This window comes from Oenanthe melanoleuca, chromosome 1, assembly GCF_029582105.1.
Source record: "Oenanthe melanoleuca isolate GR-GAL-2019-014 chromosome 1, OMel1.0, whole genome shotgun sequence".
Taxonomy (NCBI): Eukaryota; Metazoa; Chordata; class Aves; order Passeriformes; family Muscicapidae; genus Oenanthe; species Oenanthe melanoleuca.
Genome location: NC_079333.1, coordinates 66,049,609 through 66,075,829, shown reverse-complemented (window position 1 = coordinate 66,075,829; position 26,221 = coordinate 66,049,609). Strand labels below are relative to the sequence as shown.

The following is a 26,221-nucleotide window of genomic DNA, read 5'->3' as shown; positions in this document are numbered from 1 at the left end:
GTCAGTCTAAGATACTTTCCTTGTTAATCATTGCATCCACAACTTTATGCTTGTTTGAATTAACTGCTCAGCATTATAAGCATTTATCTTGTGGTGCAATGTTAAATCACTCAGCTCTATAATTTTCAGCCTGCTGTGGCACATTTACAAGAAACTACAGGAATCCTGGGACTGAGGTCAAGTGAGCAGACTCCTAGGAGCCTCATATCCCCCCAGCACTGCTTCCCAGCTGCTCTCCAGCAGCCCAGAAAGTGCAACACAAAAGCTCCATGATTTGGAGAGTCGTTGGCACGAGCTGGGCAGCAGAGGCAAAAATTTCATCCTTGAATTTGGCCCCTTGGTTTTCATGGATCAGAATCTTCCACGTGGCATCATCACACACAGCACCTTGCAGGGTGTGAGGGTTTATCACAGTCCTCATTTCCTTGCTGCCCCCAAAGCTGCACGGGCTGTGCAAATCCTGGTAATGTGGTGGCCCGAGAAGCCCAAAGGCTGGCCCGAGCTCCTGAGCAGTGGGAGCCCAGCAGCGATGCCAGGAGTGAGACTGCGGCCGGGCACGGGCTCCTGCAGGCGGACTGAAGGTACGGGGAAGGGGGGCCCGTGCCCTGGGAGCTTCCCCTAGAACAAGGGCCATGAAAACGTTCCCATATCCCAGGAAGGACAATGACTTGTGGGAGTGAGACCAGAAGAGGCCACCGAGTCGGTCAGAGGGATAGAGTACCTTTTATAAGGCTAACTGGGATTGTTCATGATAGAAGACTTCGGTGTGACTAATTGTGGCCTTCCAGTACCTGAAGAGAGCTTAAGGGAAGATGGGGCAAGGCTACTTACAAGGGATATAGGGACAGGAAAAGGAGGAACAGATTCAAATCAGAGAGTGGGTTTGGATCAGATCCCGAGTGGTGAGGCACTGGAACAGGTTGCTCAGAGCTGTGGATGCCTCATCCCGGGGGGCCGGGCTGGACGGGGCTCCGAGCAGCCTGCTCCAGTGAAAGGTGTCCCTGCCATGGCTCGGCGGCTGGGCCAAGATGATCCCTCAGGTCCCTTCTATCCAGAGACATTCGATGCTCCTGTAATTCTGTAACTCTATAATTCTGTGATTCAGGGCAGTTAACAGAATTAAAACAGCATGTATTTAATTCAGCATGATGAAACCTGAGCACAGTATAGGTTTATCGGGGAAAGGACATCACCCTCACTACCGCGTCGGCCTCTCTCTGCACAGGCACTGTGCCTGCGCTCCCCACGGCGCTGTGTCCCCCGCCAGGAGCGCCGTGCGTGGGCTGAGACCCGCACGGACCCGCGGGCCGCCTCCTCGGGCAGCGGCACGGAGCGGAGCCGCGCGGGGCCGGGGCTGCCGCCCGCCCTCCGGGAGCGCCGCCGGAGCGCGCGGCGCCCCTCGCTGGGCCTCGCCGGCCGCCGTAGCGGGGCTGGCGGGGCCGGGGCCGCCCGCCCGCGGGACTTCCGTGCTGCTGGCGCCGGGCCGCGCCGCCCCGGGCCCGCCATGGCGCAGCACGGCCCCAGCGTCACGCTGGCCCTCACGCTGCCCATCACCTGCCACATCTGCCTGGGCAAGGTAACCGCTGCCGCCCCCGCGGGCCGCGGTGGGTGCGGGGAGCAGGGCGGTCCGGCCGCCGGCGGCAGCTGGGGGCCCCGCCGCGGCTCGACGCCGTGACCCTCACCGGGGTTGTGTCTTTTAAGGCTCTGCGGCTCCGTGCGGGGAAGGAAGTTGGGTGTGGGCCGTTCTCGGCAGTGGCCGAGGCTTGCTGGCACCTCGGGGTGGTGGGAGCGTCCCGGAGTGTTGAATGGGCCGGGGCTCGCTGAACGCGGGTATGCAGCTCCCGAGGTGCAGGTGGGTTTCCCCCCGCCTCGAGGGCTTTCTCCGCGTACCAGTCGGGTATTGTGTTGTAAAATGCTCGGGGAGGTTGTGTTTGAGCGTGGTGCTGTGTCGCGAAGGACAAGTGAAACAAAGAGGGGGTGTGTAACCAGTAGATTTTAAAAGTATTGAGCAAAACTGCAGCAGTCTGGAGAGAAAGTTGCCGTTTCCTCTCTCTGACCCTTTCTCAGTTCCTTTCTCTTCTCCCTCGGGAAGCAGAGGGCTCTTGCTAGTCTGTTCTTCTCTAAAAGCCCCAGAGCTAATTTCATGGCTGTCACTAATTGCTTCTCAAATTCTTTGCTTATTCTTTACTACTCTTTTTTTTTTTTTTCCCTCGCTTTCTTTTCTTAAGGCACGACAGTAATTACAAGAGGAGAAGCAGCCTTTTATGTTTGTGCTCTGGCGTTTATTGTCTCGTTTGTTTCTACCTCACCTGGCCTTTACTCCCAGACCTTCTCTGTTGGAGGATAACAAAAGAGCAGGCACATTTGATGTGTGAAGTAGGTGCGTAGCACTAGTAGTGGAAAGTAGTCAGACGTCTGCCTTTTCTCAAGTCACATAATTCTGATTTTCAGCAACGATGTTTACTCACATTTTGGCTTTTTTTGTCGAAGCCAAGCAAGATTTCCTGGCTGTTGTCCTGTTACTTTTATTTTTCTATTTATCTGTGTTATGAAAATGGAGGAGAAACCAAATGTACTCTGTATGTAATGCAGCATGGATACCCTTCACTCTGCAGAAAGTGGAAAGGGTGACAAGAGGAGAGTGAAATCAAACTGACAAAGATATTTGCTATTTGAATCTGTTACTAGTTACTTTCTGATCTAAGCACTTAACAGTTTGATTAGATATTCATTCATATCTTGCTATGAAGCCACTGGATTATTCCAAGCCACTATTTCATACTTTAACTTCCTTTCTAGGTGTTCCTGAATTTATACTGGAAGAGACTTCCACACTCTTTCTTGCTCTCTTGCATTGAAATAATACATTAACATTATAGAAGTGAATCTATTGGTGATAAAGATATTTGAATGCTTTCATTTTTAGAAGTTTAAATTTTGGCAAAGTTGACAGCTCTGACTGCCCTTTCTTTTTAATACACATCTTTGTCTCTAGCTTGGAACTTCATTGAAAAACTTCACCAGAAAAATCCATTTTCTCAGGATTAAGGCTGGAGGAAGGAATTTGTTTAGCCTGAATTAAGGAAAAAATCTTGTCAGTTTTTACTGTCTTTTAGGAGGGGGCAGGGATTATCATGGAGAGTTGACATAATCTGATACTTCTGTGGTTTGTAGCATAGACTTCTAATCAGGTAGAAGGCCCTCCTTAAACTCAGAATGTGCCTCTTGCTATCATTGCAAAATTTGCAAAGGTGTGACAAACCATTGACTGTGCATAATGGTAAGAGGATAGAAAAGGAGATATTGCAGAAAAATTCTTTCAATGAGTTAGCCACTCATTGTTTTCAATGAAGCTGAAATCTTGGGTAGCAAGCACGTGTTAGCCTTTTGTTAATGTGAACAGTGTCAAAAAGTACATTGGCAAGATGTGCAAATAGCCATTTAAAATAAGGGTGAATTGCATCAATTTCATGTTTGTTACCGAAATATTCTTGTGGTACAGTATGGGCTGTCCTCTAACATACCTGTATTTTTTAATTAGATCAGAAGCCATCTGCTTCAGACTGTTTGCTTTACTTGTCCCAGGATGTCTGAAGGTCTGTCTTGTCGGTTTTGGTGTGGAGAGGTTGCTTGGGCTCTAGACACAGTTCTGTGTTGGTTGAAACAGTGCAGGATGTCTGGGGATTCGTTCACTGTCTGGTTTTCCATGTGCTTGCTCCTCCATTAGTGCTGCCTTAAGGCCCAGGAGCACCTTCAATGTGAAGTAGATGTGTACAGGATTGGATTTTGATCTGCATAGGAACGGCATTATGTTGGAGGGGAAAAATTAGGAAATTGCTCAAAATCCCCTGGCTGATGAAGCCTTCTGAAATAAACTGAAGTCTTTCTAGATATTATAGTCAATTAATGAACTGGAACTGTGTTGTAATTCAAGTAAAATGCTTTTATAGTAATAGGTATGTCCTGATTCCCCATGCCCTGGGGCTTGTCACAGTCGGTGGGAAGGGCAGTGGCATCACCAGCCATTGTGTGACATTTCAATAGTGGCTTTTGCTGTTCTGGTACATGTTGCTTTGTGTGGATCCTGAGCTAACTAAAGTAGAAAAGCCCAGCCCTGAAATGAAACTTGTAAAAGTGTGTAAATCAGAAGCACTGTACCCTGGAGAGTAATAAATGTGACTTACTATTTTACTAGAGATATGGAGTAATCACTCATGTGCAAGAAGTGTGCTTCTATGTCAAGTTTGGGGTAACTGAGGGTCTCTTGCTCCCTGGGGACAAAACCTGCACTCATGAAACGTCTTTTCCTGTTTGGATTATTTTATGTTTTTCTGCTCTGTATCTTACGATCACCATCCATGTAACTATTCTCAGGCTGCTTTAGAGTAAGAACAAAGTATGGCTAGAGAAAAAGTTGTTTGGTTTTTTCCCCTGATAGCTGCAGGTGAGAAAACTCTTCTTCTTGTAAAAGAAAGCAATAAGTAACAAGATTTTTTTTTAATTAGAAATAATATAGATGGTAATATTTAAATGTTTCCAAAGCATTAGTATGCTAATACTTGCAATAATCACAAAAAAGTCTCCTTAATTAGAGGTGAAAGTTTACTCTCTCTCTGTTCATACCTTCATTAACTTGAGTTTCTGTTTATGTATAGATAATTCCTTTGATTCCCAGGATTGTCATATTGGAGGTCTTAAAAATATTTTGAATCCTGTAAGATAACAGGGGCATAGAGAGTGAATTGGAGAAGAAAGTGACAGATCTGGGCCTTAATTCATATCCATGAATATTTTAGCGGATAAACACTTGGGTTTATCCCGTGCAATGCTGATCATATGGGTGTGATTGCTACAGGACACATCTGATCTCTTGGCCCAAGTAGCTACTGACTGTTCTTTCCAGGTGCTTGCTTCTCCCTGCCAACATTTCATTTTTCCTGTTTAGTCTGACTACTTTACTAATAGAATGAAAGAGGAATATCTTGGAGATGATGAGGAACTTCATTTAAAGGTGAAGATTCTCTTGAACTTGGTTTTTAATTGCAGTACAGTAGAAGTTAAAGAAATATATATTCTGACACTTCTGTGTCTACAAATACATTTCTTGGGAAAAGAAGTGGAGGAAAAACAAATAATTATTTGAAGACCCCTAACACAAATACTAATGTTAAGAAGTAAGAGATTCAAGAGTGTGTATTACAGTAAGCTGTAGCAAGCTGCAATAAAGCATAAAGTCTTTCTTCTTATTCATCATCTTTGATTCCTCTATGCACATTTACTTCCAAATAGGGTTTATAGTTAAATGACAAGAGAGAATAGTGCATTGTCATTAATATTTTCTAAAAGTTTGTTTACCCTGCCGTTTTGGAAGGGGAGGAAAAGCTTGAAAGAATCTGTGTCTGATTGGAATATTTAATCCTTCAGTTAGCTGCCCCATTCTTGGGTAATGACTTATTTAGTAGCAATGCATATCTAGCAGGAGACTTGAATTAGTGATTGCTGGTTCACATTTCAGCTCTGTGGTTTTGGCCCTGATCCTTTTAAAAGCTGATTTCCATGAAGCTGATTATCACAGGCTAAAGTTAATCTGTAACACTTTCTCTTCCAATGATACCTCTTCCACAGCGAAGTGTTGGATGGTGCCAGTAGAGATCTCTTTGTGCCTCACCTTTGAAAATGCACCTGCTTTCGTTGTGTTCTGCCTTGAGAGGCGAATGCATTTCACTGGAGTGGCTGGCTGTAGTTCTTGGAGGTTGTGGGGTAAAGAGAAGGTGCTGCTGCCACTTTGGTTCTTAATGAGCTTTTGGAAACAAGGGCCTTAGTTCTGCAGAAATTGTTATAGCTTTGGTGCCTTCAATAAGAGGGAGATTTGGTGTTGTGTGTCAGGAGGCTGTTCCTAGCTAGCGCTGTGAAACAGCAGTGTCACTTTCCTGCAAGGCCAGACTTGCACTGAGAGATGGAATTGTATATTTTCGTATTTTGTTACTTGAAGGAGTTTTAAGGTATTCATATAGTCTGTTTGTTTGTTTTTTCTTTTTATTTCCTCTAATGCTAAAAGGTCCGTCACCCAGTTATCTGTGTGAACAACCATGTTTTCTGTTCAATTTGTATTGAAGTGTGGCTGAAGAACAATAATCAGTGCCCAGCTTGCAGGATTCCCATCACACCTGAAAATCCCTGCAAGGAGATTATAGGTAAGGACAAGTTTAGGCTTTGAAATAACTTTCTGGTATTTACTGCTGGAGGAGATTGCTTGGAGTCCCGAGATGTCTGGATACCTTTTCTTCTGCTTTTTTTACCAGCATCTAAGGAAGAATTAACTAAATTTTTAACCTTGTAGCTATTAGGGATGTTACTGGAAAGTTCCAAAGACATTGTGTATATTAATGGCTAGATTATCCAAATACAATCAGTACCCAATGGCTCTAATGATTATTTTTAAATCCCAGTTGGATAGTGCCTTCAACTGGAAAAAACCCATTAAAAATGCATTCTCACCTATGCATTACAACCTGTTCACCTAAGAGAGCAGCATTAGGTGAGCAATAGTTACTTCAATCCAGAATCTTGAATGAGTATGTGGTATTTTTTATTTGTTTATTTGTTTTGTTTTATTCATCACTTCCTCTTTTTTTTTTTTTTTTTTTTTTTTTTTTAAGAAAATTACTCTCAGCACAGCAAGAAATAATACAAAGCTACAGCAACTACATGAGGATCTTAACTTCCCCAGAGCTAGGAAGAACTGCAGTCTCTATTTGACATAAAATATCAGCTCTGCTATTTCATTCTAAGAGAAAAATTTATCTGAATAATCTCACTTTGAAAGCTTACAGTAACTTTTACTAATTAAATGTATGCTTGATACCCTGCCTCTTCCCTTCAGCTCTGTTTTATTAGTATGGTGTTAAATAGCATAGGATTCTGTTAAGGAAAAAAAAAATTGAAAATGTTAATATTTTTTTCTTGCTACGAATCAAGATTTCAACTTCTAAACATCACTAGTAGCTACTCAAGTTGAACCTGTTTTGAAAGTGAAAGGACTTTAAATCTTGCATGGTAGCCAGTTGGTCCAATATTAGCTGCATTTGTAGTTGATAATATGAAAAGTGGTGTAAGGTGGATTACTAATATTGAATTGACTGAAAAGGAAACAATATCAGTGCTTCTTTCATCCTATTGTTGCTTTAGGGGGAACAAGTGAAAGTGATCCTATATTTAGTCCAGCAGTCAGAAAACACCTACGTAAAACAAGGCTTGAATTGCTCCACAAAGAATATGAGGTAAGGACAGGAGGGGTGTTGTGACTTTCCAGATGAATTGCAGCTGTTAAATTACGACATAAAAATGGTTCTTTTGCTTTGAGTCCTGTTATTTTTAATTTGAGTAAAGGTGTATACTGTATCTGCATGAAACTCAATTGCATTAAAATGCCACCTTTGACTAAGATTACAAGAGAGCATTTGCTGGTGCTTGAAGTGGTCCCACTGAAGTCATAGTAATAGTCTTTCTAGACAACAGGTAGCCAAGTACAGGCAATTCTTTAGTTTTGTGGGAATTCCACCCCCAGGTGGTATGGGAGCATTTTCTTTATTCATATTAGGGATAATAGGGAGCTTTTTTTTTTGTGTTCAATACAAACACAAGCATTTCCTGAAATAATTCTCTGTTGCTCAGAGAGACTAAATTCCTTCTTAAAGAATATTGCCCACCATAACCTACTGATGTAGGTTAATTTTTATCTTTTTGTTTTACTGTTTTCTGAAAGTGAATGCTTGAAAGTTGAGCTGAATGCTCCAGTCTTCTGCTGGAAAAATACTCTCTTGGGAATAAGATGAAAAGCTGTTAATAAGGAATGTGCTCAGTTCATTTTCTCAGCTGTTGTTTGCTCAGTAGCAGCAGTGTGGAGACATCACATTTTTGAAGGAAACTTGTCATGGGAAGGAGAATGAGGGAAAGGAAATGGACTCTCTCTATATCCTTAACACTGGGGAAGTAGGAGCTATCTTTTATGACAAGCTTACCCATAGCTTAAGTTCTTTTAGTCTCTCTGAGAGAAGGAGGGAAAAGATGCTTCCTGCCTTTCTGTTGAATCAACTTGAAATTCATATAATTGTTCATAGGTTAGCATAAATTTCTTTTAAAAAACACTTAATTTAAAATGTTTTTTTTTTCCATGCTGGGGGCAGGGGCAAGCATGATTATTTGTGAAAATATGCCTTGGACTTATGTAAATGCTGTATATGGCCTCCTTGAGTAGTGTGACCATGAACAGCTCATATACTTGAATTGATAAACAGTGTAGAAGACATTGAAGTTTTCAGGATAAATTATTTCATTTATCCCTTTAACAACAGGCTTTGGAAGGTTTTTGCTTCCCTGTGACTTCAGACTGATACAGCTAAGAGCTTTGTTCTTTGCATTTTGAGAGTCTTTCCTAAGATATTGCTGTTTTGGTGTGGCTGGAGCAGCCTTTTCCTGGCAGTGTTCTGTCCATTTTCAATTTGGAGACTTTCAGCATCCTAGCATGTGACATTTCAGAAGGATATGAGAGAAACACTCATAAATAACAGCAAATGAGTCAGCAGAGGACAACCTTAAGAACATTCTTGATACAAGAAATCCTCTCACAGAGTGCCATAATAATAGATTCATGTTTCTGAATGCTTTGAAGCTTTTGGTCTGCCTGACAGTTTGCTCAGGGTCCTTTATGTAGTCTAGGGATTCCCTGCACTGAAACCTTCAGTATACTTGAATTTGCAGGTTGATCAAAAATCCTGCCTAAAGCACAGTACATAGTCATACTTAGATATGTGTGTCAGTGAAGGCATGCGTCTGGGCTTGCCAGAATCCGTGTTTCTAAAGTGCTGTGGGAACTTACCAGTATTATTTAATTAATCTCACAAATTATTTTAAATCCTCTGAATTTCTGCCACCTTTAGGATGAAATAGAATTCCTGCAAAAAGAAGTAGAAGATCTGAGAGGCAAAAACCTCAGTTTACAAATGCAGCTGAAATCTCTTCTTGATCCTGTGGCATCAGTTTTGTCTTCCCAAAATGAGGAAACTAGCCAGTCGGCAAGTGAAGCAAGTGCCAGTGGCCCAGAAACCCCAGAGGAATGGAGCAGAAAGCTGAAAACTGCCAATGATATGTGCGAAAAACTGATGGATGATGTGGAAAAGCTAAGGGAGGTAATAAATGTAACAAACACATTTCTTCAGCTATTTTGTGGTGTAACTGTTTTGTGTTAGTTAAATGGGAGTAAGAGCTACCATGACCTTTGGATACTTCATAAATCCAGAAGAAAGATGAAAAAAATTGAATTCCTGTGACTGTTGGTGTATCGTAGTATTTCCATATGGCCCTTGCAAGTGTCAGATGTTATTGCTTGTTCTAGAGGGTCTTGTATGTGACTCTTCTTCAACTCCTCTGTCACTCTGTGATTGGGTAATTGGATTATAGTAGCACTTGTCGACAGTATTGATGACCAGATTTTTCAGGCTTGCAATAATCTATATAATATATCTGTTTTGCAACATTTGGTGGGCAAACACAGTACAGTTGGCTGAGGCAGATTTTGCACTATTGCCCTCCCTGCTAGCCAATATTTTTGGTGCAATTTGCTGAGACAGAGTAACTTGACCCTTTGACTGAAAATAGACAAGCTTCAGCATTTTATGACCAGAATATCCTTTACTGGAAACCTGCAGCCTTTTTATACATCTTGATGTAATGTAGAAGTAAATCTGATACTGCAGAAGCAAGGATGAAGGAGATAGGCATATGAAAATACATCTAAATAAAAGCATCTTGCAAAATATACCTGCAAGCACAAGTAAGATCATCTTAAACATTGAAAGAAGAGTGAAATTTCAGATTAATTTGAAGTCAAGGTGAAAAAATTGGACTTGTGTTAAATCAAAATTCTGCCTTGATTTCTTCTATTAACAATACTGAGTTATTTCCTGCAAAACTTAATGGTGTTGCATTTAGGACTTTTTTTAAAAAAAGTTTTTAGCATTAATAGTGTTCACACTTTTTCTGAGCTGTAGAGTTGGAGGCACACATTGTACTGTTTTGCCATTTTGTTAATGAAACACTTCTAGGATCTCAGGAGCTTCAGATTCACTCAAAGATGGCAAAAGAGGATTCGCAGCAAGTTCTTGTCTGCCTATATTTTTGTTGGGGTTTTTTATGAAGTTAAAGTGTACTGCCTATTTTTCTTTTTTTTTTTTTTGTTTTTTTTGTTTGTTTTTTTTTTGGTTTTTTGTTTTTTTTTTAAGATGACTAAGTTTTTTTAGCTTGTTCCCTCAGAAAGTGGAAAGAGCACTGTAACAGTAACTGAAGAAAGGGTTTGCTTGGGTATTTTTTCAGTATAGCATTAGCCTTAGCAAGAAGAGAGATTTAAGCATATAAAGAAGAGATAGAAAAAAATAGAGGCTTAGATATGTTTTAGGGAAGAATTCTTAAACTATTGTCATAGAATCATTTAGGTTAGAGAAGACCTTGAAGATCATTGAATCCAACACTTTTTTTCAATTCCCTAAGTACCTAAAGTTCAATTGTCTCTAGTTGTATCTTGTCTCACTTGTCAGCATGCACTGCCCATCCCCATTCTGAGCAGCAAAACCTTTTTCCCATGCACACACTGGCTGGAACCAGAAACCTTTTCATCCCTGAAAGTACCTGACCCAGAAGTTTCAACCGGACAGCTCTTCCCAGTTAGACAAGATCCCTCAGTAAATGTGGTTGTCACCGCTTTCTTTTTCAAAATTTGGCTGAATCAGGAAATAGCAACCACCATTAGCATTTAATGTTCTGGACAGACAAATATGGGAATGCCCAATGTAGGCATTATTTTTGAGTGGGTCATAAAGCTATGGGAGAGGTGAACCAAACTCCATAGAAGAAAGCCTGAACTAAGTACACCCTTTAAAAATGCAGTTACATGAACTCATTAATGTAGACATCGTGCTGCGAGTGGGGATCCCTTGCAGATTACTGGCTCAGAGGGTAGAGCACTCTCAGGAAGAAGGACTCTGGAGGGGTTCAGCCCTGCCTTGCCATGTGCCACATGGATGCCTTGCCTATCAGTAATGATTTTTTTTACTTGATTATGTAGCTGGGGGAGCTGTGTTTTTGGAAAGGGAGAAAGGGCTTGGCCATATTGTCAAATGGTTTGGAGCTGAGCACTCCTGAATTCTCATTCATTGCTTTCAGGATAGTTTTTTGTGCTTTTATTTTTTAAATGCCAGGCTCACCCTTCCCTTCTTTGCCACAAGTCTCTTAGTTATTCCTTCTGTCCTTAGGAATATTGTGGTGTTGGAGATGGGAGGGTGTTTGTTTATATTTTTCTGCTCCATTTCTCCACCCCCTCACTGAGAAAGATTGCTAGGGATATTTCTATGAGCATTTAAAGTTCTCTGCCTCTCTTCTTGCACTGTTTGATGCTTCTGAAAAAGTACCTTTCACTCCTGAGCCCAGCTGCATAGCTCTTTCTTCAGATCTAGCTCTAGATCATACTTTTATTATGCAGTGGAAGCATTATCTAATTGAAGCTATGAATTATGAGTCCTGGACTGGTGGTTCTGTTTTTAGCATTGGGAGATTGAGCAGATTATAGGAAGTGCAAAGAACGTATTCTGCTTGTTAGGATAGAGACATTCATTGTTCTGAAACACGGTGGCAGGAAAACTTCTCTTTATATGAAGTGTCTTGTTAACAAGGGTGTCTGCTGAACTGAGAAGAAGGAATTGACCTCAATTCAAGGAGTAAGAAGGATTGTGAATCAGAAATCTTAATCATAATGTCCTGGAAGAAAGTGAAGAAAGACTGCAAATAGCTCGTCATAATGGATTTACATCCACAGGATAACTATGCTTTAAAAACAAGCCAAAAACCCACAAAGTATTCTTGCTCTAATTTGGAATGGGGGAAGCTGTTCAACATTAGTTTTGCTGATACCTGCACATTGTAATGTTAATGTACTTAACGTATTTAGTCATGTGAAAAAAAAAACATGGAATTGCCATTAGTACATTTCCTTAATGACTTTCTGTGCTAACTAACATAGCTGTGTTTATTTCCCTAGATAGGACACTTGCAATGTATTTTGGGAATATAAATAAAAAATGTCTGTTCGCTATTCAGTTTTGCAAACCGTTTCCCATGGTGATTTTTAAGTGGTGTCCCTGTCTGAAGGCTGTTTCCTGCCTGCACATTTCTAGTTCTGTCTCTTTAAAGAGAAGAAACAGCTTGTCCTATAAATATTAGAAGTCATTTCTGTTTCACTGTATACTTATTTTTTTCCTTTTCTTTTCCTTAGGCAAATAAGAAACTGAGCGTGGAAAACAATAGCCTTTTAAGAGAGAATTTGCGACTAAAAGCTGAAGTTGATAGTAGATCACCCCAAAAGTATGTGAATATTTTAAAAGCTATTATCTTTTATTTATAGACTGTTTAACTGTTGTAGTCCTGTTTAACCTAAAACTGTGGTGGTGTACATGGTGTTGCATATGTGTCTCCAGGTAGACTTTGGAATTTTTGTCCTCATGGACTTAGATGTAAAATGAAATTTAAAAATGGCAGCAAGTGGGTGAGAAATGAAACTTAGAGAGTCACAGCAGGAAGGAATATGACTTGACTTCAAGTGCTGTTCTTCTTTTACGTGGCCAGTATTGAAGTACTGGATTCATTGGTTGAATTCTACAATTAAGTTGTTATGGGGAAATTTCTAAATCTGGTATATGGTTGAAGTAGAAAGTCTCTTACTAAGTGCAGATGCTCTGGTTGCTTGTGTTTGCATTTGTTTTGTTCTTTTTGCTGCCTTTGAGGTTTATTTTGTGGGCTGGACTCCTTGTTCAAGGAAGGTTCCTGATAACTTTGTGTCTGGGCAACATATGTAGAATTGAGCTTCTGCAGCATGAGAACATCATTCCCAGTGATATCTGTGTTTAATGCTCTTTTTTAACACCAATGACAATACCCTCAAAAAGCAAAAACCTCACCATGCTCATTAGAACAGTGCTCTAAGGTACCTTTTCTTGGGACTACTTTGTGAAGCAATATATTGATATTTTTAAAGTTCTTTTCCTTTATTTCATTGGTTTTCTAGCTTTCTTCTTTCACGTGTTTAGATATTAAAAGCTAATAGCAATATTGCCAAAGATTTATACGGAGCTTTTGAGGAAGGGGGTTGGCAGGCATCTGTGTAATGTGAGAAAAAAGCTCTCTGGATTTTGTTCTAGTTCTGTCAACACACCTACTGGAAGATAAAATTCATCCTTGTAGAAGAGCTTACTTGCCAGACTGCTTGTCATTAGAGGCAGCAAGAAAGAAGATGCATGATCCTTGTGCTCTGGATACATGAAAGCACATTCTGCCCTAAGGACCCCCAATAAGATAGAGCCCTGTTTAAGGTCTTGGCAATGGCTTTTATGGCATGGAACATCCCTTCCCCTAAGACTCAAGAGTGAGTTTGCAAGGATGGCAAACTTAAAAAGTAAATTGATATAACTAAATAAATCCTAGAAAAGAAGAGCTAGAAGAGACCAGATAATCTAAACTGATTTTTATTTTTCTGATATCAGGTAGACTCCCCAGTGGAAACAATTTCCCTTTCTTCTAGCTTGTGCATGCTTACCATGGTTGCCTAAAACAATAGCCTATCACTTTCTGCTTTAGAAGCCCAGATATAGCCAAATGTTATTACAAATTGGACAGTGTCAGGGTCTGTCTTACAATCCAGATGCCCACTAGATTGGCCTGTCTGTGTCTCTGCTGTTATTTTTTATTGTTATTTTTTTAGTCTCCTGAACAAATATCACATCCTTCCTGCCTATTGGGAATTATCTTTGGCCCGTGCTGGCTCTAGAGCTATGCATGGGATTTAGGACATGAGTTGAATGAGGCTTAAACTGGGCTAGGATCAGTTCAAATACTTCAGGAGTTTGTATTGCTGTACCCTGATTCTGCTATGTTGAGTCTTACCTTTGCTTTGAGCCCAGTGGTGTGCTACAAGAATTTAAGTACATGCAAGGAAAAACTTGTCCTGAAAGAAACCCTTCAGCACATTAAATTTAGCAATTTTGCTCCATCCGGTCTATACCCATTCATTCCTCATCTTAAAGATTGAATTTGTCCACATCTTCTAGATACATATGATTTGAGTGAAAAAGTAAACTTGTGTTTATTTGATTTTGCTCTGCATTCAAGAATCTTCAGAGTCTATGGTTTTCTGAAGTCATAATGTATAGAACTGGTACTAGACTATAAGTGAAGTCTCAGTAGCACTAACTAGAGCAGAAAACCTGTCTTCTGTCTTCTACAGCATCATACATCAATACTTTGCAATACCTTTTTTGTTGTTTCCTTTTACCTGACACTTCTAGCACAATGGCCAGTACCAGTTCTGCTGAATTGCTGTAAAAAGTTACCTTCCTCTACCTCATATTGCATTTGTGCTTTAATATTCCCTTTCAAAGTGTGGGAATTAACCCATTTATTCAGGCTTTCTTTAGATTGATGTTTTGATGCATACCAAACTCCATTCTTTCAAATCCCAAGTGCAGATGGTAAGAAGTTTCTCCTATCTTAATTGTTGTTAGCAGAATTTTTAATTTAACTTTCATTCTTGTGGTCAATATCCAGATCAGACCTAACATCAAGACATTTTTTAAACATTCTTTCAGCTCTGATGGCAAACTTTGATAATATTTAAAGAGTCTTTCAGCCAGGCTTCACACTTTGAAGAGGGTTTGCAATAAATGGGTTTTTAAACTTGCCTATAGAATCAGAATTGAAGGCATAAACGTCAGAGCCCAACAGTGTCACCAGAATTAAGTTTCTGTGCAAGTACATGGATTTGCTAGTATCGATGTTCCTGCGTGCTTTATTCAGATGTTTTCAGAGGGTAATTTTTGGAAAAGCTTCTGAGTAGGTCTCTAATGTAATTTAAGATACCTACTGAATTGGATTTGTGTAATTGTGTCACCACTGTTGTTTCATTTTTCATCTATTCCCTTAGCTTCAGATTCTCAGATATGGGTTCATGCTTAAACAAATAACTAAAGTAACTAAATAAAACTGGTATCAAAGTATTTTGTAAAGGTTTTGTCAGTATTCAATCCCTGTATCCCTAGTGTAGTTCATTTTGTGCATGATGACATTGGAGCTAAATAGCACGAGTTCTTTTAGTGGACTTTGCTTTACAGAAGAGGGAACACTAATGGCAGGTGAATGATCCCTTTGTACCATAGACTCTACCTCTTACATCACAGGGAAAAGTATAATTAGCCTCCTTCAATGGTCAATAAAAAACTTCTCTTTTATCATAGACTTGGATTGTTTTTTCTTCATTCTTATCCATTAGAACCTGCTGAAAAATATCATGTATGTCAATAAAATCGATAGTTCAGCCATGTCAGGAATTTTTATACATTTTTTAAACTGATGATGCTGATTTATTGATTAGCTTTTTATTTTTTTTCAAAACATTAGACCTTCTTTTAGAAAGATTAGACCTTCACCAGAGTACCATACCATCATATAGTTGGGACACAGGTCTGAAAGGCAAATGAGGATAAGTTTCTTGCTCTGATTTCTTACCAAAGACCTGCATTAGTATTCCATTTCTCAGGAAATCAGACTGATTCATGGTTGCTGTTTGTTCTTTCTTTACCTTTACTCCCGATGAATTTTCAGTGACTTTCACTTTCCCGATACAGACCAAAAAACCTTCTAAAACTTACATTTTGCAGAGTAATAAAGCCCTATTACTTCCAGCTCTACTTGAAATAGAAAACTGTTAGGCCTATTGGCAGGGCATAGTGGATCTAAAAGCATTTTTGGCAAAGGGATGTTTGCTTTTTACCTGACGGAAAATAGCTAGCAAGTCCATCTACTCCAGGGTATAGTGTATTTTATGAATGGTTAGATTCAAATTGGTTTGAACCAGACTTCTAGACTTCCTAGGAGTGTTTTCCCTAAATATTTAATTGCTTCTGCCAGTTAAAATCCCAGTCTGAAAAATTATCTGTAGCATGCATAAAATTGTTGCATTATCTCTTTTCTCCGGTTTTGTGAGTTGTTCTATTGTTGCAGTTTAAGGGGGGAGGAGCAGTTCTTCTTCAGTTGTACTGTTTATCTTGTCTAGATTTGTGGCTTCAGGTACACTGTAATATAAACCTGTTGACTTTCTAGGTCATTCAATTTTTACCTAACTCAAATGTTTCTGCATGTACCAGATTATTACATTCAATCTGCATTTCACCAGACCTACAAACAGGCTTCTAAAAACCTGTGTCCAGGATGCAGAGGGTAAGAGCATTTGCTGTCTTCCTTGATAGAGAACTAGGCTATGGTCTCATCGCTCTGCAAGTTTGCTGGTCTAGTGGAGTGACCATTTTCAAAGACTACCTGCAGTGTGACCTTAAAGGTTAAGTAGAGGAAAGTAGGATATAATGGCCTTCAAATGAACTCTGAGCTCTTGAGTCATAGTATTAAATCCTGAGAAAGTGCCTGCTTCAGGCATGAAGATCTAAACCTTAGGCAGATGGGTAAGGACATTCAGATCACAAGATCACACTCTGGTGTTGCAGGTTTTCCAGTAGGGCTTTTTTTTTTTTTTTTTAGTAGTTCTGAAGTAATTCTTTCTAGCTTTTGCTGTTTGCTGACCCTGGTGATAATCTGTCTTTCTTACATGGAAAACCAGTGATGATTCACTGATAGATGTTAAAATGCTCGGAGAGGCTTTGCATATTTTTCTAAATTCAGCCAATTCCCTACATGAAAGTGAAAGCTCACTTCAAAGAATGTACCTGACTTGCTGTTCTCAGTGGATGGTATGCCTTGACTTTTTGCACTTTTTTGGTGATGTTTGATTGCTAGGAATAGGCCCTCATCTGGCAGCAACAGTTTTTTTTAGTTCTGATGCCTATGCAAATACGACACACTTCTAAGACAGTTGTGTAGAACCTGGGATGTTGCCAAGATGTTTCTGCAGATCACCTTTCATAGGTGATACAGAGGGGAATTGCAGAATTGCTACAGCTGACAGATGATACCACCAAAGAACTGTAGAAACTTGTAGGTCTTTCAGCTGGCTTGTTCTTGGATTTCTTGCCTTTCTTCCCTTGGAGAACCCAAGAGAAAACATTTGTCTAAATGATGGGACTGGCTTTGGTTGTGCACTATGGCATTGCCATTACCTCAAACTGTAATAAGCCCTGAGTGCACCTTTCATTGTCCACCTCTCACCCTTTGTTTCCTTTGGAGGATGGATCATGCTCATGCATCCTGAACTGCAGGGTAGTCCTCAGCCTGGGCCATCAGATGATTGGAATTTCCATAGCACCCTTGCAGTCCCAGTCTTTGGGAAGTGGTTATACAAGAAAACTCTTTGTTGCAGCTGCTTGCTATCCAGAAAAAGAAGAGTTTGTATCAGGTTCTGTGGTTTTAAACTGACTCAAGAGCTCAACCAGACAGACGTGCTATAGTTAGTGGTCACTGATGTGTAAAATAAAACTCTATAGCTGAATTTGCAGAACTAATAGGTAAGAAAAGAAAGGAGAAACAACTGAAAAAAATTGTTCTTCAGCTTCTCAAACAGTTTCTAAATGGGCTTCTTCAGAAGCTGTCATGGTTTAACCCTAGGCAGCAACTTAGCCCCACTCAGCCTCTCACTCACTCCCCTCTTGGGGTAGAGAAGTGGAGAAGTAAAAGTGAAAAAACACATGGGTTGAGATAAAGACAGTTAAGTAGGGAAAGAAAAGCTGTGCACAAGCAAAGCAAACCAAGGAATTCATTCACCCCTTCCCACAGACAGATGTTCAGATGTCTCCAGGAAAGCAGGTCTCCATCTGTGTCTAACAGTGACTTCAGGAAACAAACTCAGAATATCCCACCTCTACTTCTTCTTTTCCCAGCTTTTTATTCTGAGCATAATGAGTTAATGGTCTGGAATAACCCTTTGGTGTGTTGGGATCAGCTGCCCTAGCTATGTCCCTCCCCAGCTTCTTGTGCACCCTCAGCCTCCTCACTGGTGGGTTGAGAGGCAGAAGATGCCTTGAGTTGTAAGAACTTCTGTGGAAAGAACTGCACAGGAGCAACTAAAACATCCCTATGTTATCATTATTGTTTCTGTCACATATCCAAAATATAGTTCCATAGTAGCTACTGTGAAGAAAAGTAACTGTATCCCAGATAAAAGTGGGATAGGAGTAACTGAGGGAGCAGTTGTGGAATCATGCAAAGCAGGATGACTCCAGCAATGTTAGTTCTTCTTGCTCACTGTAGGTAAGAGATGACTGCAGCTTTCTGATTGGTCAAGCTAGAATCATACTAGGACAAGAAATGGACTCTGACTGGGGAAAGGTCCTGAAATATGAGCTTGAAATAAATGTTCATCAAGACATCCAGTGTCACTTCAGACACTATAACGTATCCACTACACGTTACTGGGTCTGTAGATTCAACCTTCCAGAGTGATATCTGGAGTCTAGCAGTTATGTAAAAGACTTTGGGTGATGACACAGATATTGTTAGGTATCTGTGTTGAAGGATGTGTTTCTGAAATGTGTTAATGTTCACTTTATCAGTGATGATTTGTTTTTTCTGGGCTTACAGTTTTCTATATGAAGGATGTACTTGAAATGCAGTGAGATCCAAAATTGTAGTTTCAGTTACACAACTAAAGAACAAGAGCCTAACACTCAAAAGCCTGTCCATGTGTAAGGATACGGCTTTCCTTTTGATATATGTGTGCTCTTTACCACATGTATACTAAATACCTTAACTTCTACTGAAGAATTCATCACCTTGTTTCCAAGTGTGAAATAATTCAAATACTTCAGAAAATATAATTTATCTAGATTATCAGATGAAACTTAAATTTATTTTCATGTAACTATATTGCATTATGTTATTATCATAAGACCATATTTTTTGGCTGTAGTAGCACGTCTCACTCTACATCCAAAGGGAAAAAAAGAAAAAATCTCTTATGAGTGGTTTGATTTGGGGAGATGGGAAGGGTTCTGATTCCTTTAACCAAAATATGAATGTTTTCAAATTCTCTTCTGACTTGCTAGATCAATCACTAAAGCACCTATATCTGAAGTAATTGGCTGTCTTAAAAATCTGTGTCCTTGAGAATTTGGTAAATAAATGTACGGAAGTCTTAAAGCAGGAGCAGAAAGCAACTGCTGTTCTAATGCCTAACTGCAGAAGTAACTTTGTAGGCGGCTTGTCATATGCTACATTTCTGAAAAACAAAATTTCCAAGCACATCCCTCTGCAACAATTAACATATTAGTGATGCTATTTGCCTTTTAACAACATACTGTATTTTTTTAACCTGAGGACACTTGTTATAAAAGTTACACTTGAGAATACAGTGCTTCCTCATAAGCAAATCTCAGGCTGTCACTAATGCTATTTGCATTAAATAAACATATTACACCATTCTTCCATTAAAAAGGAATTACCAGGTATGCATATAAATGTAAACATGTTTTAATTTTTATGTCAGCGTGTCTGTTACAGGAGACTCAAAAAAATCTTGCTTGTTTTACAGAAGCATTTTTCCCTTTCTCTCACTTGGCTATTCAACTAAATTTTATTTTTGCATCATCTTCCCGTCTTTTATTAAGGAGCGTAGGGTTTGCTCCTGTAAGACTCTGTGAATAAGTCTGTAAGAGAAAGGCAAAATAAATACTTCTGGATCATCTTAGGAAGTGGGAAAGGTCTTGCTTGAGCCTTGCTGTGCTACTGTGACTCCTTCCGTATCTTAAACCATAATCAGTGTTTCTTTAGCTGAAGAAGGAAATAAGTGTACAAACACAACACAATGTGTTGTACAGAAGGATGTTTATTTCATGTAATGAAATCATTTTTCCCCTGAAAATGTAATGGAAACATTCTTGAGCTATGATTCTGCTTTTACCTAGTTTCATAGGGGAGAGAAATGTCTTCTGTGCCTTTTTTCCTATTTCCCTCTTGTGTGCAGCTAGAAATGGACCAACTGCTATAAGCAGTTGGGAAACTTGTTTTCCAGGGAGTAAATAAATTAAAAATGGTCTGTCTTCTTTTTTTTATGAAGGTGAAGATAATTGGGTAGAGGTACTGTGGAAGTGAAGGGGTCCTTGACTCCATTGAGTTGCAGTCCAGCCAGCTTCTGTTGGGGAAAAAAGAAACCTTACTAAATATAAAACTTCTGCATTGCCATTTCTTGTCTGTAAGGAAGGGAGTGGCATGCACCAAAACTGTGTGAAGCTTAGGCTGATCTGATTTAAAAAGTGGTCTGCTAGCTGTGACAGAAGTGACTTAGACTGTTGTGTCTTATCCATCATTGAACCATCTACACCAAAGTCTTCAGAGTTATTTAAATATGCAGAACCAGTTGAACAGTGAAATACATGAGTAGATCTGGTCGCTCCTGCCCCAATTTTTTGGGGCTTATGATAGCCTATATTGCTTTTCCCAGCTGCCCAGTCAATTGTATTGCAGTTACCAGCATACAGCAGCTTCCTGCTGCTTCTGGCTCACAACTTGAAGAAGCAGAATATGGTTTGATTGTTTGGTGGAAATGCATGCATAGATCCATGGCTGTTTTGCCAGCATGGTGGCAGGCCACAGATACACCATCTTCAGATTTCACTGATCCAAGGGTTGCAGTGGGAGCATTTTGTCAAGAGGTGAGCTGATTGAATGGGGAAAATGGAATGTAAATTCTGTATGTCTCTGAGGGAGGGACAGGCAGACAAACAAAACCAGAAATTTCGGGCAGTGTTTGTGCTGAAAGAGTAGATATAAACCTGTGCTGTAAAATGAAGTTGCAAGGTGAAAAATAGAAATTCAGTGTAAACCCACTAACAGAATTGTCCTTTCTTTGTGATGTAAAACCTTATTTGTCAGAGTTGTGGGGTGGCTGCAGGTCCTTCCCTCCTTTCTAATAATATCAGAACTTTAATTGTTTTTTCTTTCTATAAATTGAAAGCCTTGGATGGAGAAGGGAATTCCCTGGTGCTTACCTGTCAGTGACAGGTTAGAATTAGTCAGGGCATATAGCTGAAACCTTCACCTGCCCTCTGGGGAAGGTCAATCTTGAAAGCTGGTGGAGGATGAGGGGAAGCTGGTGGAGGATGAGGGGAAGGCTCGTGGGGTTTCCAGGATGAGGATGAGCACATTTTCAACTGCTGTGTCTTGGCAGTTGAAAATGTGCTCAAGCTGGAAACCCCACAAGCACACAACTTTCACAAACCACAAGCAGCAGGTTTTTGTATTGGAGTCAAGATAGAAATCAGATTGTTCTGGTCGTAAAGCTCAAAATAACAAGTAACTCAAAGTAAGTGGATATACCATCCACAGGATGGGTGAGGAAAAGCTGTATATCTAACGGAAACATAATTGAAATGGTCTGTGTAAGTATTTAAACCACCTCAAAGGACTAATGCAATTTCAGCATTTCATATCAGCATTTTGTTTTTGACAAGGTGACATTGTGAAAGAAATGTATTGTAAAACACTGCTGTACTGTAGGAAAATGATTGAATGTAAATATTTCAAGATGTGGACCACTGTTCAAATGTTATCATAAATCTTTGCCATTGTTTTAGGGGATAATTCTTCATGCATATTTGAGTTGAATTGATAGAACCAGCCTCTAGAAGGGTAATCTGCTTGTTACTGCCTTGCTACCACTAATACTTTAATTCTGCCTTTTCGTATATCATCTCCACCTATATGTTATTTGTGATGATTTTAGTATTTTTTTCATAACTAGCAGAGAGAAGTTCTGACTTTTGTTTTCAAATTTACAGAGTGTTTAATAGCTTCATTCTGTCTTGAAATGAGCTTGCAAACCTTCACAAGAATGTCTTTTTTCAGCCTAATATTTTCTTTCTTTTTTACTTACTGCAGGTTTGGTAGGTTTACAGTAGCTGCACTTCATTCCAAAGTGGAACAAAGTGAACGTGAAATGAACCGTCTGAAAAAGGCATTGGAAAGGAGTGATAAATACATAGAAGAAATAGAGTGTCAGCTTTTACAGCTGAAAAAGGCAGGCAAAGGAAGCCAGACAGTGAGTGCTGTTAGTGACAGAGTCCTTCCCACAGATGCTGAAGGAGGTGAGAGCAGTGAAGATACAACATGTTTGAAAACCCAAGCTGAGGAGAAGAAGTCTTTAAATACCAGTCAAAGTCCTGACAGTCTTGAGCAGTTGACAAGTGGTGGAACTTGTTTAAGCTCTTCTAGTCAAGATGGCTTGAATGGCTCAAATACCCAGTGTGCCCCAAAGAAAGAGCTGTTTCCAGGATGTCACAGAGTTCTTCTGGATGAAAATAGTACAAGTATGGATGCCTCCTTAGAAGACCAGTGGAATAAAATTGAGGAATGTACCCCATACAAAGATGAAGAACTTTATGATCTTCCACCACCGTGCACTCCTTTTCTGTCTCTCAGTCGCCTTCAATTGAACACTCCTGATGGAAAAGAAAATGCAAGAAAACCATCAACATTCCTGAGAAAACTGAAATTTGAAGAGTTTCATGACACTTCAGATGATTGCAGCAAAGATACTTCCGAGCACAGCTGTACTAACGAAAAAAAGCTAAACTGTTTTACTGCAGGAAAATCAGGGGTTTGGGGCACCTGCCCGACAAATTTTGCTGAGAACTTACATTTTGCTGGATCAGAGCAAAATTCAGTAGCTGGTCAGTCAGATGAGACAACAGCAAAGTCCAGTGATAAAACAAGTTCTTGCTTACCTAAGAGGTTGCATACTCTCTGCTCTTCCGAGATGAACCGCACAAGAACCTCCAGCGAGGCCTCTATGGATGCTGCCTACCTCGATAAAATTTCTGAGTTGGACTCAATGATGTCCGAGTCAGACAACAGCAAGAGTCCGTGCTATAATTTCAAGTCCTCTGATCTTGATGATTCTTCAAAGTCAACAGAGTGCACTAAACTTCTGAATGGAACAGAGAAGAATCTGGAAGAGATGAATGAGGAGCAGAGTATGAAGTGTCCAGAGACAAGCAATCTGGTAGCTGACAGAACTGGCTGGAAACCTGCTATGTTTTCCAATCTCTCCCCATCTGACGTAGATATGAATGACCACTTTCCACTGTTTACAGGCCAAAATGTAGTGGCTAATGATGCCAAACCTCCAAACTCTTTATTTCAAAGGGACTTTTCCCCAAATGTACTGTTCAGTAACTCACAGAAGTTGTTTGAGGAACAGAAGTTTGGTTCGTGTTTTTTAAAGATGTCATCTGATCTGCCGAGTCAGATTAATCCTCCTTGGGTGTCTTCCTTTACAGCTGAAAGGAAAAATAAAAATGTCAGTCAGTCAACCAAGAGGAAAATTCAAAACAGCCTTTCCAGTGCTAGTCCATCAAAAACCACCAAAAACTGATTCTTCATGGAAATCAAACGTGACTCAAAGTTGTAAACCTGCAAATGTTTAATATTTACAGGTGAACTTAATTTTTAATGACTTCCATGCAATATGATCCTGTCGTTTTTCCCTATGTGAAAACCGAACATTTGCCTGCCCATTGCAAGCTCTTTCCCAAGGAAGAAACATTCCAGATTCTTTTCTTTGACTGGGCATTTTATTTACCTGGGGGCTTGGGGTTTTTTGATGCTCTTTAAGTTTTCAGATTACATGCTCTGCCAATTGTGAGTACAGCTAATGGCTCCTTGGCAGTTCAAAGTGGTCCTGTCAAATTAGTCGTTTATGTAAGAATTAGTTTTAAAGGTTACATTTCCCATTCCTAAAGATTACGTTTTGTGCATGTAAGGCAGCTATGGGCCATATATCCTATGGATTCATGAAGTTGCTATCAATTCATGTCAATTTTGCCTTCAAACTTGCCTCCCAGAGGAAATGTTCCTGCTTAGACTGTTTCATAGCACAGTAGTGTACTGAAACTCTTGTTTTTAGTGGGTGAAAGGTAGCATCCCCTTTCTTTTCAGGGTCACAGCACTTCAGTTAGAAAACATCACTTTTAACACTGCAATTATGGCTTGTCTCTTTGAAGTTAAGCACAGTTTTTAATTTAGTTCCCAAAAACCATTGTTATTCTAAATGTGTTTAGTATGCCTGTATAGACCATAAAAATGGGTTTGTATGCTAATGATTTGTTTACCTAATGTGCACTGAACATCTTACATTAATACTGTACCATTTTACATTAATACTGCATGCTTTTCTATGTGAATTGAATAAAACATGTTATAAGCACTGTAATCCTTGATGTTGCCTCAAATATTGAATTAGCAAAAAAAAAAAAAAAAAAAAAAAAAGGGGGGAAACTTTTTTTTTCCTAATTTGGAAATGCATATCTAAATTTTGTAAAGCATAAAGCTGAGCTTATTCATAAAAAAAAGAAGAAAAATCTCCCTTCCTCCTCCTTGTTAGACCTACTACCTTTCCAGTGTCAGCATCGATGCAGTTGATGGAAATGGCTTTCGGCCTCTCTGGAGGTGACTCTTTCATAAAGTATTGCATAGGTCAACATAATGTGATGGCCTGCTACAGGCAGGAGACCTAATTAAGCAGCAGAGCAAAATTGGTTTCTTTGCATTATCGTGTTTTTAAGTTTTTTTAAGGCCATATTTAATTACAAGATGCAGGGTTTTTTTCTTTCTGTATAGGCCTCTGATGGCATTTCTTAGAAATAGACTCCTCACTTCATCAATACCTGTGATATGAAAAATCCATATGCTGCCTTTTGTCCCTTTGAAAAGAGTGATAGCCTCTTGAAAAATTTCAATGGACTGGCTCATCTTATATAGTTAAGTTCTGTAAGCTGTTTGAACAAGAACTATGCTTCCTGTTGTAATGTGAGCATGCATTTGTGGAATTGATGTGTTCATTCTGAACTGAAACTTTTCTTTTGAAAAAGAAAAGTTTTATACCAGAAAATCATCTTTCAAGCCATGCATGCAAGGACTGTTTTGTGGTGACAGGCAGGATGGCATTGTGCTTGCATATACTGCTTTCAGTATACCACCTGAGTTTTTAATCTTCACAGAAAAATCTAGTTGTTCAGTTTTAATATATTTTTCAGAAATTAGGGATCTCTGAAAATTATCTGTTACTTGATTTGATGAGTTTTACTAAATGTCAAAAAATGCTGCCTTGCTTCAACTCTTTGGAAAAAGAGACAAACACTATTAAAACATCCTTGTGTTGCAGAGCAATCACAAACACACAGTAAGTGCCCTGTGTTGTGGGTTTGTTTTGTTGTGGCGTGGCGGGGAGTGAATTTATTTGCTTCATAAATGTTTTGACCATAAGTGTCTTGCAGCTTGGATGGACAGAAGAGGCAAGCTAAGGTTAAAAAGGTTGCATTCCTATTGGCTTAAAATTTGGTAGTGTGATCAGTGCAATATCAATTTGAAAATTTCAACTATTTGTAATGACTGGGGTTTCATCAGGTATAAATTTCTCAGCTGTACATGGAGTTTCAGTGCTCCAGGCTGTGTTCTGTCAATGCCTTGCTTGCCTATCTCCTTCTGCACTTGATAAAATGACCTAAACTACTTGCTGTAAATTACTAGCTTGCTGTTAATTTTTATGGTAGTTGCCTACTTATGTAGTTATGTAGAACTGGAATACACAAGATCTACAACTTTACTATTAGAATTTTTATTAGGATAGTAGACAAGTGATGTACAGATGAGATCTATGATGTCTAATTATATTTAATAGCTCATAAAATTTTTACTCCATCTAGTAATACCTACTGTACTAAATACAAGGCAATTTGCAGGTTTTAACACATGAGAATGCTCTCCAGGACTGTAAGTAGCTCAAGAAGGTGAGTCTGCTACCAGCCTAAGTTTGTTAGTGAAATCTTTTGGGTTATTTGTAAGAGCACGAATCCCAAGATCAAGTTTTTACTTAGTTATCCTGAGTTTTACTTCTACAAAGTATGGCAAGTGACCTGCTTATCCACTGTTCCCTAGAGGCCTTATGAGAGTCTGTTTCTGTTTGTGTTGCTTCCTCGAGTGAGGGGCTACCAGAAGAGCTCTGCCTACGGGTACCAGATACTGACTTGGGCTGTGTTTGGTTTTAAATGTGCTCTGTTGTCTCTCCATGAAGAACCTTTAAAAAGGGGGCGAGGGGGACAATGCACAGTTTCCATACGCAGTTAAGGTGTGCTGACTTGGTCTCTCATCCTTCAACCTTCTTCATTTCTCACCTGTTTCCCTCACC

General features: G+C 39.7%; 1 protein-coding gene across 3 annotated transcripts; it reads left to right on the top strand.

Annotated features, from left to right (window-relative positions):
- Positions 1-1,424: 1,424 nt before the first annotated feature.
- On the top strand, positions 1,425-24,247 carry OBI1 (ORC ubiquitin ligase 1). Of its 3 annotated transcripts, XM_056498495.1 has the most exons (6): positions 1,425-1,576; positions 6,059-6,194; positions 7,189-7,280; positions 8,940-9,188; positions 12,323-12,411; positions 21,916-24,247. In XM_056498495.1, exons 1-6 carry the CDS (start codon positions 1,505-1,507, stop codon positions 23,408-23,410), a joined length of 2,133 nt encoding a protein of 710 aa, XP_056354470.1. In that variant the 5' UTR covers positions 1,425-1,504; the 3' UTR covers positions 23,411-24,247. The 3 variants fall into 3 exon arrangements, with proteins under 3 accessions (XP_056354470.1, XP_056354481.1, XP_056354489.1); XM_056498506.1 differs by lacking the exon at positions 7,189-7,280 and having other exon boundaries at positions 1,504-1,576; positions 6,117-6,194; XM_056498514.1 differs by lacking the exons at positions 1,425-1,576; positions 7,189-7,280 and having other exon boundaries at positions 6,107-6,194.
- Positions 24,248-26,221: the final 1,974 nt, after the last annotated feature.

What these genes read in the sequence shown, in the direction of transcription:
- OBI1 (XM_056498495.1), top strand. Translation starts at nt 1,505, where the DNA reads ATGGCGCAGCACGGCCCCAGCGTCACGCTGGCCCTCACGCTGCCCATC. An exon ending in TCCCTGCAAGGAGATTATAG is followed by an intron (nt 6,195 to 7,188) that starts GTAAGGACAAGT and finishes TTGTTGCTTTAG; the next exon opens with GGGGAACAAGTGAAAGTGAT. An exon ending in ATGTGGAAAAGCTAAGGGAG is followed by an intron (nt 9,189 to 12,322) that starts GTAATAAATGTA and finishes TCTTTTCCTTAG; the next exon opens with GCAAATAAGAAACTGAGCGT.